General features: G+C 41.2%; 1 protein-coding gene across 4 annotated transcripts in view; it reads left to right on the forward strand.

The window, feature by feature from the left end:
* Positions 1 to 14,190, forward strand: part of BNC2 (basonuclin 2) — a 473,229-nt gene that overhangs the window by 338,056 nt on the left and 120,983 nt on the right. For all 4 annotated transcript variants that reach the window (XR_008933277.1, XM_056848070.1, XM_056848069.1 and 1 more), the window contains one exon: positions 1,117 to 1,352. Coding sequence is in view for 3 of the 4 variants with exons in the window: in XM_056848070.1 (XP_056704048.1) it covers positions 1,117 to 1,352 (236 nt within the window). In the remaining variant the exon portion in view is untranslated. The remainder of the gene's footprint in view (positions 1 to 1,116; positions 1,353 to 14,190) is intronic.

Below are 14,190 nucleotides of genomic sequence, written 5' to 3' on the forward strand. Positions count from 1 at the left end.
TTTATCAAGAGTACATGAACTCTCCAGTGACCACAAGCAAAGAAGATACCAAAGTACAGAGGAAGGAGAGGAAAGGACCCCCTACAACATTATTTTAAAGGCTGACAAAATTATATATTTATATATACACACATGCACCCCACAATACCGTAATGGATGTTCATTGCATTAAATGCAACAATGCATTAACAATCTGCTTCATTATGATGTATAGGTAGAACTCAAAACTCTGAAGTAACATGGCTCAGTAGTGTTCTTGAGGGCTTCATGAGTCACTTGTATGTAGGGAAATGCATAGATCCTGTGAGTATGTAGGGAAATGTGTAGATCCTGTCATAAATGCACCCATGTCTGTTTTTGCTGCATGTTCACAGGTAGGAAATCCTGAGTGGTGTGTCTTGACATTATGCTTCTAGTTGACAAAACAGATAAATATGCACCCATTGGAAGTGACATCTTGTGCAAAATTTGCTATTTAGAGAGTGTGTTCAAATGACAAAGACTGGGAAAGGAGCATGACAGATAGTCAAGGCAGTTTTGGAGCTGCTGAAAAATATGGGAAAGCAGAAGGACTTGACTAGGGAATGGTTATTGCATTGCTGTGTGCATAACAGAGAGTTTACATCATGCATTCAAAGACTGTATTTCAGTATGATATGTTAAAACTAAAATTACATTTCTCTTAGACCAGTAATAGTTCTTATTATTCTTAGCAATTTCTCAGTGAATGCTACTGCTGCAGAAATATCAGAGGAAGTGCTACTGGACTTGGAACATTGTTGTAGAAATATGTTTTCCTTTATTGTCCTTTTGTAATGATAGAGGTATTAGGCTATTAAAAATTAGTTTAAACCCAGCTAATATCTAGCAGCTTTTTCTGACAGATGGTGTTGTGTTCCAATTTAATACAATCAATTGTAAAAAAGAGTCTAGGAAGAATTCTAATCAACTAGGATTTTAACTTAGTATTCAGTGCTTATAATACAGTTTATTTGCTTTGTCTGTAGAGTTATCTCCCTGCCCTTGTTTTAAGAAATTCAACTTCAACTGTGCCCACTGTATAGGAATACATTTTTAGACTCAATGTATTTTATGCTTCTTGTTTCTCTATCTCAGCTTTGGACAAACTTAGCACCCAGCATCTGTACCATCCAACTCAAGTGGAGATTGTACAATCCAATGTAGTGTTTGATATCAGCAGCCTGATGCTCTATGGTACCCAGGCCGTGCCAGTGAGACTGAAGATATTGCTAGATCGACTCTTCAGTGTATTGAAGCAGGAAGAAGTGCTGCACATCCTGCATGGTTTGGGCTGGACACTTCGAGACTATGTTCGGGGCTACATCCTTCAGGTAGGAAGTGGCCTAGGGGCATGAATTTGTTTAATAACTTCACTCCAGGGCCAGTAGGCACTATCTTTTGTCTCTCTTTTATTATGTAAGATGGCTTGCATACATTGTGTATAATTGGGTTGAGTGTTTGTGGAGAAGTGTTACTGGAAGTTTTGGCCATCTTAAGTGACACGAAGAGTAGTTCATCATCACATTTTTTGGGTATGTTTTTATAGCACGGCAGGGATTGAGAGGGGAGCATATAGCTGGCTTAATAGGCTTCTGGGGATCTCGGTACTCCTGTTCTGAGCAGCTAAAGTTCCTAATCCTAAAAGTCCTAGAGAGTGCTGTGAAATCAAATATAGTTCAATAATGAAACACGAGAGATTAAATGCATTATTGTTCACTTTGTGTGATTAATAGTGTGTAAAGACTTTTCAAGTTTATCTTTCAATATTTCATGATTTTTAATAAATAGATATTTTAAATTAATATATGCAGTTTCTTTACCAGTTCTTTACTGGGTTCTGCATTGTTAGCAAAAAATTATATACAGTTATTATCTTCATGCTACTAGAATATAAAAGTGGCAATCTGCTAGGACTTGTGGGGGGTATGTTATTTTCCCCTTCCCTATATTTCCTCCTTTCCTTTCCTGAAAGCCTCCATAGACTCTCCCCTTTTCCTGCTTCCTTCTCTTCAGTTAGGGCTGCCTGCTCCAGGTTGGGAAATTCCTGGAGATTTGGGGGTAGAGCCTTGGGAGGTGAGATTTAGTGAGGGAAGTAACCTCAACAGGGTATAATGACATAGAGTCCACCCTGCAAAGCAGCCATTTTCTTCAGGGGAACTGATCTCTGTCATCTGCAGATCAGTTGTAATTCCAGGGGATCTCCAGTTCCTATGTGAAGGTTGGCAACCCCAGATTCCCTGGTGGAAATTGCTGCTTTGGAGAGTGGAGTCTAGGGCATTATACCTTCTGAGGTCCCTCCCCTCCTTAACTCCCCCCCAAGATCCACCTTTCACATCTTCTGGAATTTCCTAACCTGGAGTTGGCAATGCTATCTTCTTCCCACTCAACAGCCAACCTACCTTTATTTGTGCCTTTGTCTTAAGCTTCCCACCCAGGCCTAGTTGAGTCATGCCAGCTGGGTGGTATCAAGTCATCGAGAGGTTGCTTTCAGGCCTAGGGTTGCTAATCTATGGGTGGGACCTGGACATCTCCCAGAATTACAACTGAATTCCAGACATCTGTCCCCCAGGAGAAAATGGCTGCTTTGGAGGGTGGACTCTATGGCATTATATTCAACTGAGGCCTCTCTCCTCCCCAAACCCTGCCTTCCCCAGACTCCAACACAAAATTTCCAGGAATTTCCCAATTTGGAGCTTGTAATCTTAGTCAGGCCTGGCCCAATGAGTATTCTCTCAAAGACCAAAATAGGCCTGAAAAGGACCCTGCCTCTCCCCCTGCCTTTTTACTCACAGAAACTCAGCCTGGAATAATGTGATTACTAGCAACAACCACTGAGGGAATCTGTTGCATAAAGTTACAGGTGCTTCTTTTATCATTGGGGGGGTTTAATCCCCACAATGGTGGGTTGTGTTTTTTTTTTTTTTTTTTTTAAGATTTTGCTTATTTCTGCAAACCTGGGGCATTGTTCAGATTTGTAGAAAGGTCTGTCTTGCCCATTCACAGCACCAGTCACTGAAGTGTCCTCAGATTTGGCAGACTTCGCTATTAGTATATAGACAAGTGAGGACCCGCAAGAAACTTGCGGGGAGGTGGCATTCCCCTGCCTTTGCTTCCTTCCCTCTCCCCCCTTCTCTGTCAAAGTTCCCTCTTGTCTCTTTCTGCACCCACTGCTTATCTATCAATCTTCCCTCAACCCCTTCTCCCCTCACCCCTTCTATGTAAGTTTTCTCCTCTCTTCCTACCCCACCCTTCTCTAGCAACCCTCTCTTACCCCTGTTTCTCCCCTCATCCCTTGTATGTCAATCTGCCCCTCTCTTACCCCAGCCCTTCTCAGAAAATGTCTGCATTTCTCCCCCTTCTCAGTCTGCCCCTCTCTTTCTCTTCCCAATCTCCCCCTCTTCTTTGTTTCCCCCTCCCTCAGACCATTTCTTCTTTCTCTCTCCCCAAGCCAATCCCTCCCTCTTTCTCTTTCTCTGCCCCCAAGCCAATCCCCCTTCTTTCTCTTCTCTCTCCCTCTTGCATGCACATACATAATTTTACTTTTGGGGGGATTAACCCCCCCGGTATATATTTTTAAAGATTTAATTTTTTTCTGCAAACCTAGGGGGTCTGCCAAGTTTGTAGAAAAATCTGTTTTGGAAAAGTGTGGCCATCAGGATCCATGGATTTACATATCTGCAGATAGAGGGCACACTTGGGAAATAGTATATAGTATATAAGTAGCATGTTCTCTGGCTTCCGTTATAATTTCATTGTAGTCATGGATGTTGAAAAATATTCCATTCATGTTCTTAAAAAGAAATGCTTTGCACTCCGCTCTTAAGCTGATATGAAAGCTACAGCTCTAATTTAGTCATATAAGCATGATTTTATAACTGTGTAAATTATCTAAATTGCAAAACACCACGATTTCCAAATTTGTAAGCCTTTTTACTAAGGAGAGTGGTTGAAGTAGAATAACCAAATAATATTGGTATTCAACACTGTAATTGTCAATATGATTTTAATGTTTAAATTATAAATCAGAGCTACTTTAGATACTATACATTTAGCTGATGGTGATTCTATAACCATTAGAAGGGGCACTTGCACAGGGGATATGTGCTAGTTGTAGAAACAGCTATTAGTTCTCCTTCAAATGTTACAGGAACCAGTTAGCAACTGAATGCAGGAGTGATTGTGCATTTGGCTGGCATCACATAGCCCAGATTAATTTAAATGTCAAAGATAGGCAGCCCATTCCTGAAGAGGGGGCTGAAATTCTTTGGAGCCGGCTTGACCCTGCACCGGTGTAGGTGCCACTTTATCACAGAATAAGGTGGCATCTACGCTGGCACGGGGCAAACACGCTGGCATCTGAGAGCTAGCAAAGCCAAGCCAGTAGGGCTTTCCTGGAAGGGAAAGCCTGCGCCACATGGGGGGGCATTCCCAGGGTGTTCCCCGGAGGTGGAGGTGCCTTTAGGCAGCCTCCACAGCCCTTTTGCTCCAGGAATGCTTCCTTGACCAGCAGTGGGGCTGCACCACCTTTTTTAGGTTGGTTTCAATGTGGCATTTCCCCACCTTTCCCTTTTTTAATTTTTAAAAATGTTTTTTTCCCTCCACAGCGACCGGGAAGCCTCTGAGGAGGCAGCGTGGCTCCTCCCCTCCCAGCTGCTGCAGATCTAACCCCCCTTCAGGATTGCGCTCAAACTGTAGTTTGTTCTGACAGGCATTTCATGGTTAATTGTTGGACTCCTAAGCCCTTTCCCTTCTCCTCATTCTCCTCATTGATTGATTGATTGGATTTATATCTCCTCATTCTCCTCATTGATTGACTGATTGGATTGGATTTATGCTGCCCTTTCCTGGTCAAGCCAGGCTTAATGATAGCAGCAACCAGTGCTTCCATAGAACAATAACATATAACGATAGCATAAGCAGCAATTACACTTTTTCCGTTTGTGGGAACAGCGGAGGTGAAGACAGGAGAGGAAAGGGAGGTCAGTCAGATGGAAAACCCATTGCTGTCCTCAACCATATGCTTGGCGGAATAGTTCAGTTTTACAACCATGTGGAATTGCTTTAAGTCCCGAACTTCACTGGGCATTGCATTCCACCAGGCCAGAGTCAGAGCCAAGAAGGCTCTGGCCCTGGTCGAGGACAGCTGAATACTTTTTGGGCCAGGGATCACCAGTAGATTTTCACCAGCTGAGCGAAGACTCTTTGGGGGGGGGGTATACCGGGAGAGGCAGTCCAGCAGGGTGCTTCATGTAGCTTACCCAGTGGTTAAGAATCCTGGTTACCGGGGGCTGGGGGAGGAGGCAAACCTGTTTTTTTTTTCTTTTTGCCAGATTGGCCCAAAGACTCATTATTACAAGGTGGGGAGGATTTAGAATGGCTTCTTTGGTCATGTGTAAAATTGCAACTGTATTGTTGCTGTCCTTAAAGTTCCTACATTAAGCTCTGTCTCCTGGCTGGTCAACTTTTATTTACCTCTTCCCAAGCAAGAAATTCACTCAGAAAATTCAAGCTGCAGTTTGTTAAGGCACCCACATTCAGAAAACATAACCTTATTGAAGTTAGTTGTCTTCATCTTAGTGCACTGCATGAGGTGATGAGGGAGACAAAGAAACATGGAAGCTCGTTAAGCAGGTCCGTTCCCCTTGTGAGCAAACTGATTTGTTTGTGACAGCCATAGGGGCAGAACAGAGTAGAGGAGGACAGTCTTTGTACAGGATTGTTTTTGGTAGCTACGTTGAAGAAAAGATTGGTGAAGGATTGCTAGATAGGGAATTTTGAAACTCTTTCCTCCCTCGTTCCTTTATTGAATTAGAACATCCTCCCAAAATTGTGGTTCACCCTGTGCAGGTGAAAAGACAAGTTCAGGTGCTTGGATGTGTATCCTCTTCCCTGCTGCTGGCAGAGCGAGTAGAAGCCTTAAATCATGGAAGAGGCATGGGAAGAAAGGTTTGAACAACCTCTCGCCCAGCAACCCTTCCCCGATCTTCAAAGCAGCTGCCTGGGGCTGCTAATTATCTTTTTAAAATCTGTGGAAGATCCAACACACAAATCTTTCCTATATAGAGATCTTTCAAGTCTCATCTGATTTGGCCCTTAGACGCTTTAATGAAAGTTTGTTACTTTCCTTTATTAATTGTCACTTTTTCTTGTTTCTTGAGGCGTGTGGGGGATATATATATATACCCCCCTCCCACCTCAAGAAACAAGAAAAGTGACACACACATATATATAAATGCATATATTTGTTCCCTGTCCCTTCAGAAAAATCAATACAAACATAAAAGTTGGGTTTCTAGAATACTGTTCTGAATGTGAGCCCCAAACCATTTCACAGTTAAAAATAGGGGACACTCATGTGCATGTGTCACTCCTTATTCTACCATCAAGGATCAGTGCCTGAGGCACCCCTGCATTCGCAGCATAAATAACTGAAGGCCGACTATACTTTGGCTGGATAAATGTTGCTGGATGTGTTTGAGTTGCAGCTGAGATTAAACATACTTAAAACACACTTAAGTGTCTTTTTTAAAGAAAAAACTGTTGCCGTCAATTTAGATAGGCAACTAGGTCAGTCAGAAGAAGCGTAGTATACTGGCATTTTTGCATTCATAGGAGTGCAAACACAGGCTGGGTTGCATACTCCAGGCTTCCTGGAGATTCTGGGTGTTTGGGGAGGGGCAGCACCTCAGTGGTATATGCCATAGAATCCACACTCCAATGCAGGCATTTTCTCCAGGGGAACTGTTCTCTGTCATCTGGGTAACCACTGTAAGTTCAGGAGTTCTCCAGGCCCCACCTGAAGGTTGGCAACACACACACATACACTACCTTTGTTCCTTGCTCAGAGATAGGCAGTGCAATCCTAAGCAGAATCACACCCTTCTAAACCCATTAAAGCTGACGGGCTTAGAAGGATGTAACTTTGCTTAGGATTGTACTGTTAACCTCTAGAGGAGATGATCCAAATGCTAGTGTACAGATGTGCTCACTACCTGCATTTTTAAAATGGACCCATTTAAAAGAAAAACAGGGGCAGTGCATATTAGCTGGTGGTATCAAAAGAGAGGGTATCAAGAGTATGACCAAAAATCTTCTGTGTTTCATGTTGGATTTATAGTCTAGGTATCACGATCTGTTTTAAGTTCTGGAAGAGTTCCAGCTAGCGTACTCTACGGTTGAGAAAATATGGAGGCAAGTTCCACTGAAGTCAGTGGAATTTAATTCCAAATGAATATTTTCAGGATCAGGGTGCAAGTTTTGTAGAGAGACCCAAGTAGTAGATTTATTCTAAGAATCTTTCCTTTATCTTTTCTCATTCCAACCTTACTTCAAATCCTATCTCTCAGCTTATATAAAGCCTTATTATATAAAATCATACAAAAGCTATAGCAAAGGGCACTTTTCTAAAAGATTTTTAATTTGTTTTTAAGGATTTAATGAGCTATAGTTGCCTAAATGTAACATTTTAATCCAATATAGAGATTGTTGTTGCCTCCCCCCTCCCAATGAATATCTGCCTCCACATATGCTTTAGATTCAGGTCTGTGCCTTGCACTCACAGATGTACATTTCTTTCTTAAATGATGCCATGTGTGCTTATGCATTAAAGTGTAAATTCCTGGGGTCTGAATAATGTTGTTTAAAAGGTGAATAAAATGGCTAGCATCCTGATAGGTAGACTGAATTTCTACACAGAGCTTAAAACATGCATTTGTTTTCAAATATATAGAAAATCAAGACAAAAGCTTTTGAAAACTAAGGCTCGTTGTGGTGAGCAAGTGTCGCAGAAACAGGCCAGTTTAATTATCCCTTGGAATGATCCTATTTCAGCTACAAGAAAATCAACAACAAAAAACAAAATAATGTGATGAAGATTCTTGTTTCTAGTGGTTTTCACAGACTGGAACTCTTTCTGACTCTGCTAAAGGGGGTTCCAGCCTGTGAAACCTTACGCCACAATAAATTGGTTAGTTTTTAAAGTGCCACAAAAAACTGTGGGCTTTTTTTCTCAATAGAATTGAAATGCCGTTTAGAAGTTTCTTGTCAAGTTAATCTACAGTGCCACTGTGACTTTTAAAGGCCCTCGGTTTGGCATCAGAGGTAATGGTCAGAACTCATACAATTTTCCTGTCCATGTGATAGTTCAACAGTGCTGTGGGATAAGCCCGTTTGAAAGTGTCTCCCAGATTCCTGTTACAACATCTAAAAGGCATTTTATATATAAAGCATTATAAACAGCCATGCTGTGAAGCCCATAGATGAATGGTGTAAAGGCTCCATAATACAGTTAGAGTAGAGGTCAATGTATCTGGTAAAGTTCAAGCATATTATAGCCTTCGAGGCATCAGTTTTACCATTGTTGTACTCAGCAACACTGTACTGAATATTCTTTCGGCTAAAATAGGATAATCATCAAGGCAAACTGGAACAGCTGTTAAAAAGCCATACCACATATTGATTTGGTTAGCAGTTGGCCGTAGGTAGTGTTGCTGGGCAAATGAAGGGATATGGTAAGTGACCGAGGCAAGTATGCCTATTATTTCAGTTCTCTAATTTTATGCATGTGTAACTTGGGGAACACAGTATTACTAATGGATGTGTGTGAAAATGTTGCGAATTATAAACTGAGTAAAATCTGAAACAAAACTTGTAGTTTGCTAATTTATAAAGTTTTGTTTGTTTTCTTAATAAATGCAGTGTATGGTTGGAGAATGAGGATGTAAATAAAGGAAATGTTATTGTGCCAGAATACTACACAAATACAGATTAGTGTTTATAATAGAGACTAATGAACGCTTTTGGTTGTACACCTTTGTTCCCATCAAGCTTCTATTTTTGCAAAGTCTAAGAACATTGTGAACATCAATCAGCTTTTCCTAAGAACATAAGCAGTTCCCTGCAGGATGAGCCAAGCCTCTGCTTAATTGAATATCTTAGCAGCAGCCAGAGAAATGCATCCTGGAGGCCCACATGATGGCAACACCCCTGCCCATAACAACTGGTATTCAGAGATGTATTTATTGCCTTTGAACATGGAGACTCAATTTATCATGGCTAACTACTATTGATAGATTTATCTTCCATGAATTTGTCTAAAGCCAATAGCCATTACAACATATACAGTGTAATCCAGAGTTACTCTAGTGTAAGCCATTGAAACCAAACAAACTAAGACTATTGAAAACTAGAGTAACACTTCATGGTATTGCACTTGGGCAGAGCAATCCTGACGAGGAGGGCAAAAGGGGTTTTGAGCCAGTGTGACCCCTTTGCTGGCGTTAGTGCCACTTGCACTGGCTAAATTGGCTAAACAGGCTGGAACTTCTCAGTTTAGGGGGGGAAAGATGGCTAAGGCAGGATATGGTAGACATTTACCAAATTATGCATGGGGTGGAAAAAGTGGATAGAAATTTTTGTCCCTCCCCCATAATACTAGAACTTGAGGGCAATGAAGTGGATGGATAATAAGTTCAAGACAGATAAAAGAAAGTACTTCTTTACTCAATGAATAATTAAATTATCGATACAATGATGGCCATGAGCATAGATAGCTTTAAGTGGGAATTAGACACATTATAGGTCTATCAATGTCTATGAGCCATGGTGACTAAAGGAAACCTCCCTAGCAGAAGCAGCAAACCTCTGAATCCCCATGCTAGGAGAGATATTCATCATGTGAAAGGTTTGGCCTGTATTCCCCTGTCTGCCCTCCAGGGCAACTGGTTGGCTACTGTATGAAACAGGATGTTGAAGCAGATGATCCCCTGATCTGATCCAGCAGGAGACCTCTTTATGTTCTCATTTCAGTTTGACAGAAGATCCAGATACCAGGGAGGGGGGGGTTCTTGCTCTGTAGAGATCTTCAAGCAGATACTTCTTCATGCCAGCTGCTGAGAGTATTTTAGCTTTGGATTTCCGTAACTGAGCAGGGTGTTAGACTAAATGGCCCATAAAGCCCCTTTCAACTTTTGGACTTTGTGACACTATGACTCTTTGTCCAGTTTTTTCCTGAATGTGGAAGGTGTAGGTGTACCCTAAGTCAGCACACTACAGCTATGGAAGCACAGATTCTGTTAGAAATACTTACTACTGAAAGTATTTCCAGGATAAGCGAAAACCATATGCATTTTCTTTTAAATATTAAACTGCAAAGCTGTTTACATGCCAAAACCTGAGTTTGTATATCAGTGTATATACTGAAGCAGCTGATGAAAAATCACAAACTCATAAAACATAACAAGGAACATTTTATTATACTACTTTGTGCAGCTGTAGGTGTGACTGTGGCCATCGAGTGTGACATGACAAACAGAACTATAAACCTGTGTAAACAAAGCAGGATTTGATGTCAAACCTTGTAAGAGTATAATCAACTCTATAAATTCCATTCAAACATTCATGGGTATATGAATTTGGTTAATTAAAAAAAATAAAAATTACATTGTAAGACTAGTGTTTGGCAGAGTCTGTAGCCTTGTCTTGCTGGCACTGGGATATCATTAGTTCTCCCAAGCGAACTCAGTTAAGTTATTGATGAGATATGAATTATACTGAGACTGAGGAGGATATCCAGTTCATGTACCTTGGAGATTGTCCTCTTGTGCCTTTGACATTGCTAGTGGGAACTGTAATGGGATTGCGGCAACCCATGACATGTGCACAACAAACGGTATGCCGGCCTCCAAAAGCTAGGACATAGTAATCCTTTGGGAAGAAATGCCTGTCTCTTTTTCCACATTGCCAGCTATGTTTACAGCTGGGGTCCTCAACCTTGTTGAGCCTGTGAGCACCTTTGGAATTCTGATACCGTGTGGTGGTGGGTGCAGCTACAAAATGGCTGCTGCAGGAGGCAGAGCCAGCCACAAAGTGGCTGCCACAGCTTGCATTCTGTCGCACCGTCCTTGTGCTGTGGTGGCAGCTGCTGCCAAAGCAACACTTTAAAAAATCTGCACAGCCAATCAAATCTCCAAAGGCCGATCAGAAGCCTTGGTGGACAAAACTTTACCTGGCCTCTCCCACTTTCTAAAAGCACTCAGCGGGCACCAGGAAAGGTGTTAGTGGGCACCGTGGCACCCACGGGCACCATATTGGGGATCCCTGGTTTACAGAATCCAAAGGGGAGCATGACGGGAAGAAAGCATCTGGAAGTGCTCTGAGGCAATTTGACTCTTTTGCTATTGGATAGGTGGGAGGTAAAATTTACAGCCAATGCCATTGTCATGTGTGAGCCGAGCCACCTTTGTATTAAGGCCTAGCCATATAAAACCAGTATAGCCATGAAAGTGACAGGATTTTCAAGTACATGTCCATTCTGAATGACTGTATTAAGACAGCTGAATGGGCTTTGGCTTTTCCCGAACTACGTATGGAATCCTTAAAGTTGGAAAACAGTTTATTAGTGGTTTGTCAATGGACAGGCTATAGGCACTTGTGAAACTTAGGACTTTACAGACTTTAAAACACCATAGAGGGCCCCAGAGAATCAGACTTGACATCTGTCTAGCATCCATTGATTTAGTGCTTTTTCTTGAAGTCTAAGGGATGGGGGGGGGGCTTTTTCCTTGTAGCACTGATGTTTCAGTGAGGTGCTCGTGCCTGTCCTAAGTAATAACAAGGAATAACAGTGAAGTGTGAATGACTCTTATTAGAAAGGGTAAATGTCATTAACACTTATTGTTGCCTTGAAGGCAGCCAGCAGTATAATGCTGAGAGTAGCGAGAAATGAACCTCTGATTTTTAACACTGAATATATTTGAAATCGTTAAGCTCAGATTTTTTAAAATATTTAAATATCCGGTAAACAAAAATACCTTTTTGACAAATTTTTCTTATATTTTGAATTCTCCTTTTGTAACCGTTCAGTAGCGTTGCTTTGAAATCTGTTTCTATTATATTCTGGATGGAGCTTACCATACACCAATACTTATAAAATTATTCCCAATATTTATAATTCGAAAGTCTTACGAACCAGTATTTGTAAATTGCTTGGATAACAAGAATTTCTGTACTTTTAAACAACTGAAAAAATGCTGAAGTAATAAAAACCTATAAGAGAACGTTTTGACCATAAAATCATTGTAAAATTCTGAAATTGAAGGGTTTTGCCCATTTTTTTTTAAAGTAGAATTTTTGCTGTAGAATTTTTGCTGTAGAATTTTAATGTTGTTTCAGCAGGAAGGATGTGTGCGTGCATATGTGCACGCGCGCACAGATATGTACACACAAGTTCCTTGTATATTTCTTTTTAGAGGAGCTAATATAATTTCAGTGAAATTTGGCCTGCCCAGCCTGGAAATCTTTTTTACAAGTGGGATGTTAAGGCAACAGAAGCTCATGATAATGGTGTGGTAATCTTGAGACAGACCTGGCAGCATCACGCAACAACTCCAGAATTTATATAGGTCATTTCTAATGAGGCTTCACACCTCTTACATTAAATTGCCTCATGTTCCAGAGTGCTGAAGGGCTGCCCTCAGATGTATGTATTTCTCATTAATTCATTCAGAATTTTGGCTAAATGAAAAATAATCCCAGTTCCAGATGGAAGCCCAAAAAACCTGACTAGAGTTATGACAGAGGAAGCCTACAAAATCTATGGGTGCCATATAGAAAGATTGTTTCCTCCCCACAATTGCATTTTGGATCCCAAAAGCATCTGTATATCTGATTTATTCTAAAATATAAAAAGCAATCACATGTTTTTACCACAGCTTCTTGGTAAATTATTCTTCAATAGATCCAAGAGCAAATTGTGCGCTCCCAGTCCCACTGAAATTGCTTCAAAGTGGAACTAAAAGGGATCCAAGTACACACACTTAAAGACTTAAACCCAGGCTCATATGAATGAGGATGATTTTTGCTCATCAAGCATTTTTAATGTATGTTTGTCTTGTATATTAAATAAGAAATGAGAATGCTTCTGCTAGCATTCTGCCATGAAATCAGATGAAAGTTGTATTCAGAAATCACATTTATCCAAGTTTTGTGCACCCATACTCCCGTCCTTTCTCCTCCCCTTACGTGCATCTCAACCGAACATTTCCTGAGCTGGGAAGCCTTGAATCTATCCCAATTTGCTGCAATATCTAAATATTACTGCTGTACAATCCCAGTTTTCAGGGAAGAGACAAACTTCAGTGCATAAATCAGCAAACACAGAACCTATTTCCCCCTCACCCAAAGTATCTGTCTAGTTTATTCCTAAGAAGGCATGAGGCTTTTAATATTTGTCTTGTGATGAAACATGTAACATTGCCAGGCCACAACCTCCAATTCCTGGGAGCATTTGGGGGTTAGTGACAAGTCCACCAGCCTTACACCAGCATGCTGATGTCAATTCCACAAAAACTGGAAGTAATGTCATGATGTGGGGGGTATGCTCTAGGTTTCACAAAACTACTAAGTTTAACCATAGAGTTTTTGGTAAATCCTAGAGATCTCCCCCTGTGATATGACTTCCGGTTTTTGTCGGAAGTGACATCAGCATGCCAGCGCAATGCCAGTGCACATCGCCATTTTCTCCCAGTTTTCTCCTGCCATCATTTCAGGCTTTGGAGGGCAATGGCTGGGACAACTCGCCATAGTGGGGGATCTGGCAACCATGAAAACATATCAGTTGTCTCCCAACATCTGCCCACTGCTTTGATATCACGAAGTTTGTCCTGAATGGAAATTTGAAAAGGAAAAGTGCCAGAGATCAAGCCATCCTTGGAGTGACACCATATTGCTGGAAACCACTACTTGTGACCTGAAAGCTTGGTGTACTGGTGGTAGTAAATAGAGGCATTATGCCTAGCCTCCTGTGACTTTCTAAATTATTTATGAACATATTTTGCAGACAGGGCCTGCAGGAAAACATATTCCAAGGCTGACACAAAGTCCAGTTAACTTTTGTCTGTACTTTCATGGCTTTTCTTCCTCCAGGGACTCAAAAATTAGGGTTATGCCAAAGATTTGCCCATTTTGATTTCTGGGTCAAATGTAGTGCTTGAAGATGTAGGTGACCAGAAACATTTCTCCTAACCTTTAAACGTATGAATATTCACCTCTTTAAAGATCTTGTTCACTCCAAGTGATGCCTGGAGATCTCCAAGAATTACAACTGAACTCCAAACTAGAGAGCTCAATTCCCCTGGAGAAAATGGCTACTTTTGAGGGTGGACTATGTGG

This window comes from Euleptes europaea, chromosome 4 (assembly GCF_029931775.1).
Source record: "Euleptes europaea isolate rEulEur1 chromosome 4, rEulEur1.hap1, whole genome shotgun sequence".
Classification (NCBI taxonomy): Eukaryota; Metazoa; Chordata; class Lepidosauria; order Squamata; family Sphaerodactylidae; genus Euleptes; species Euleptes europaea.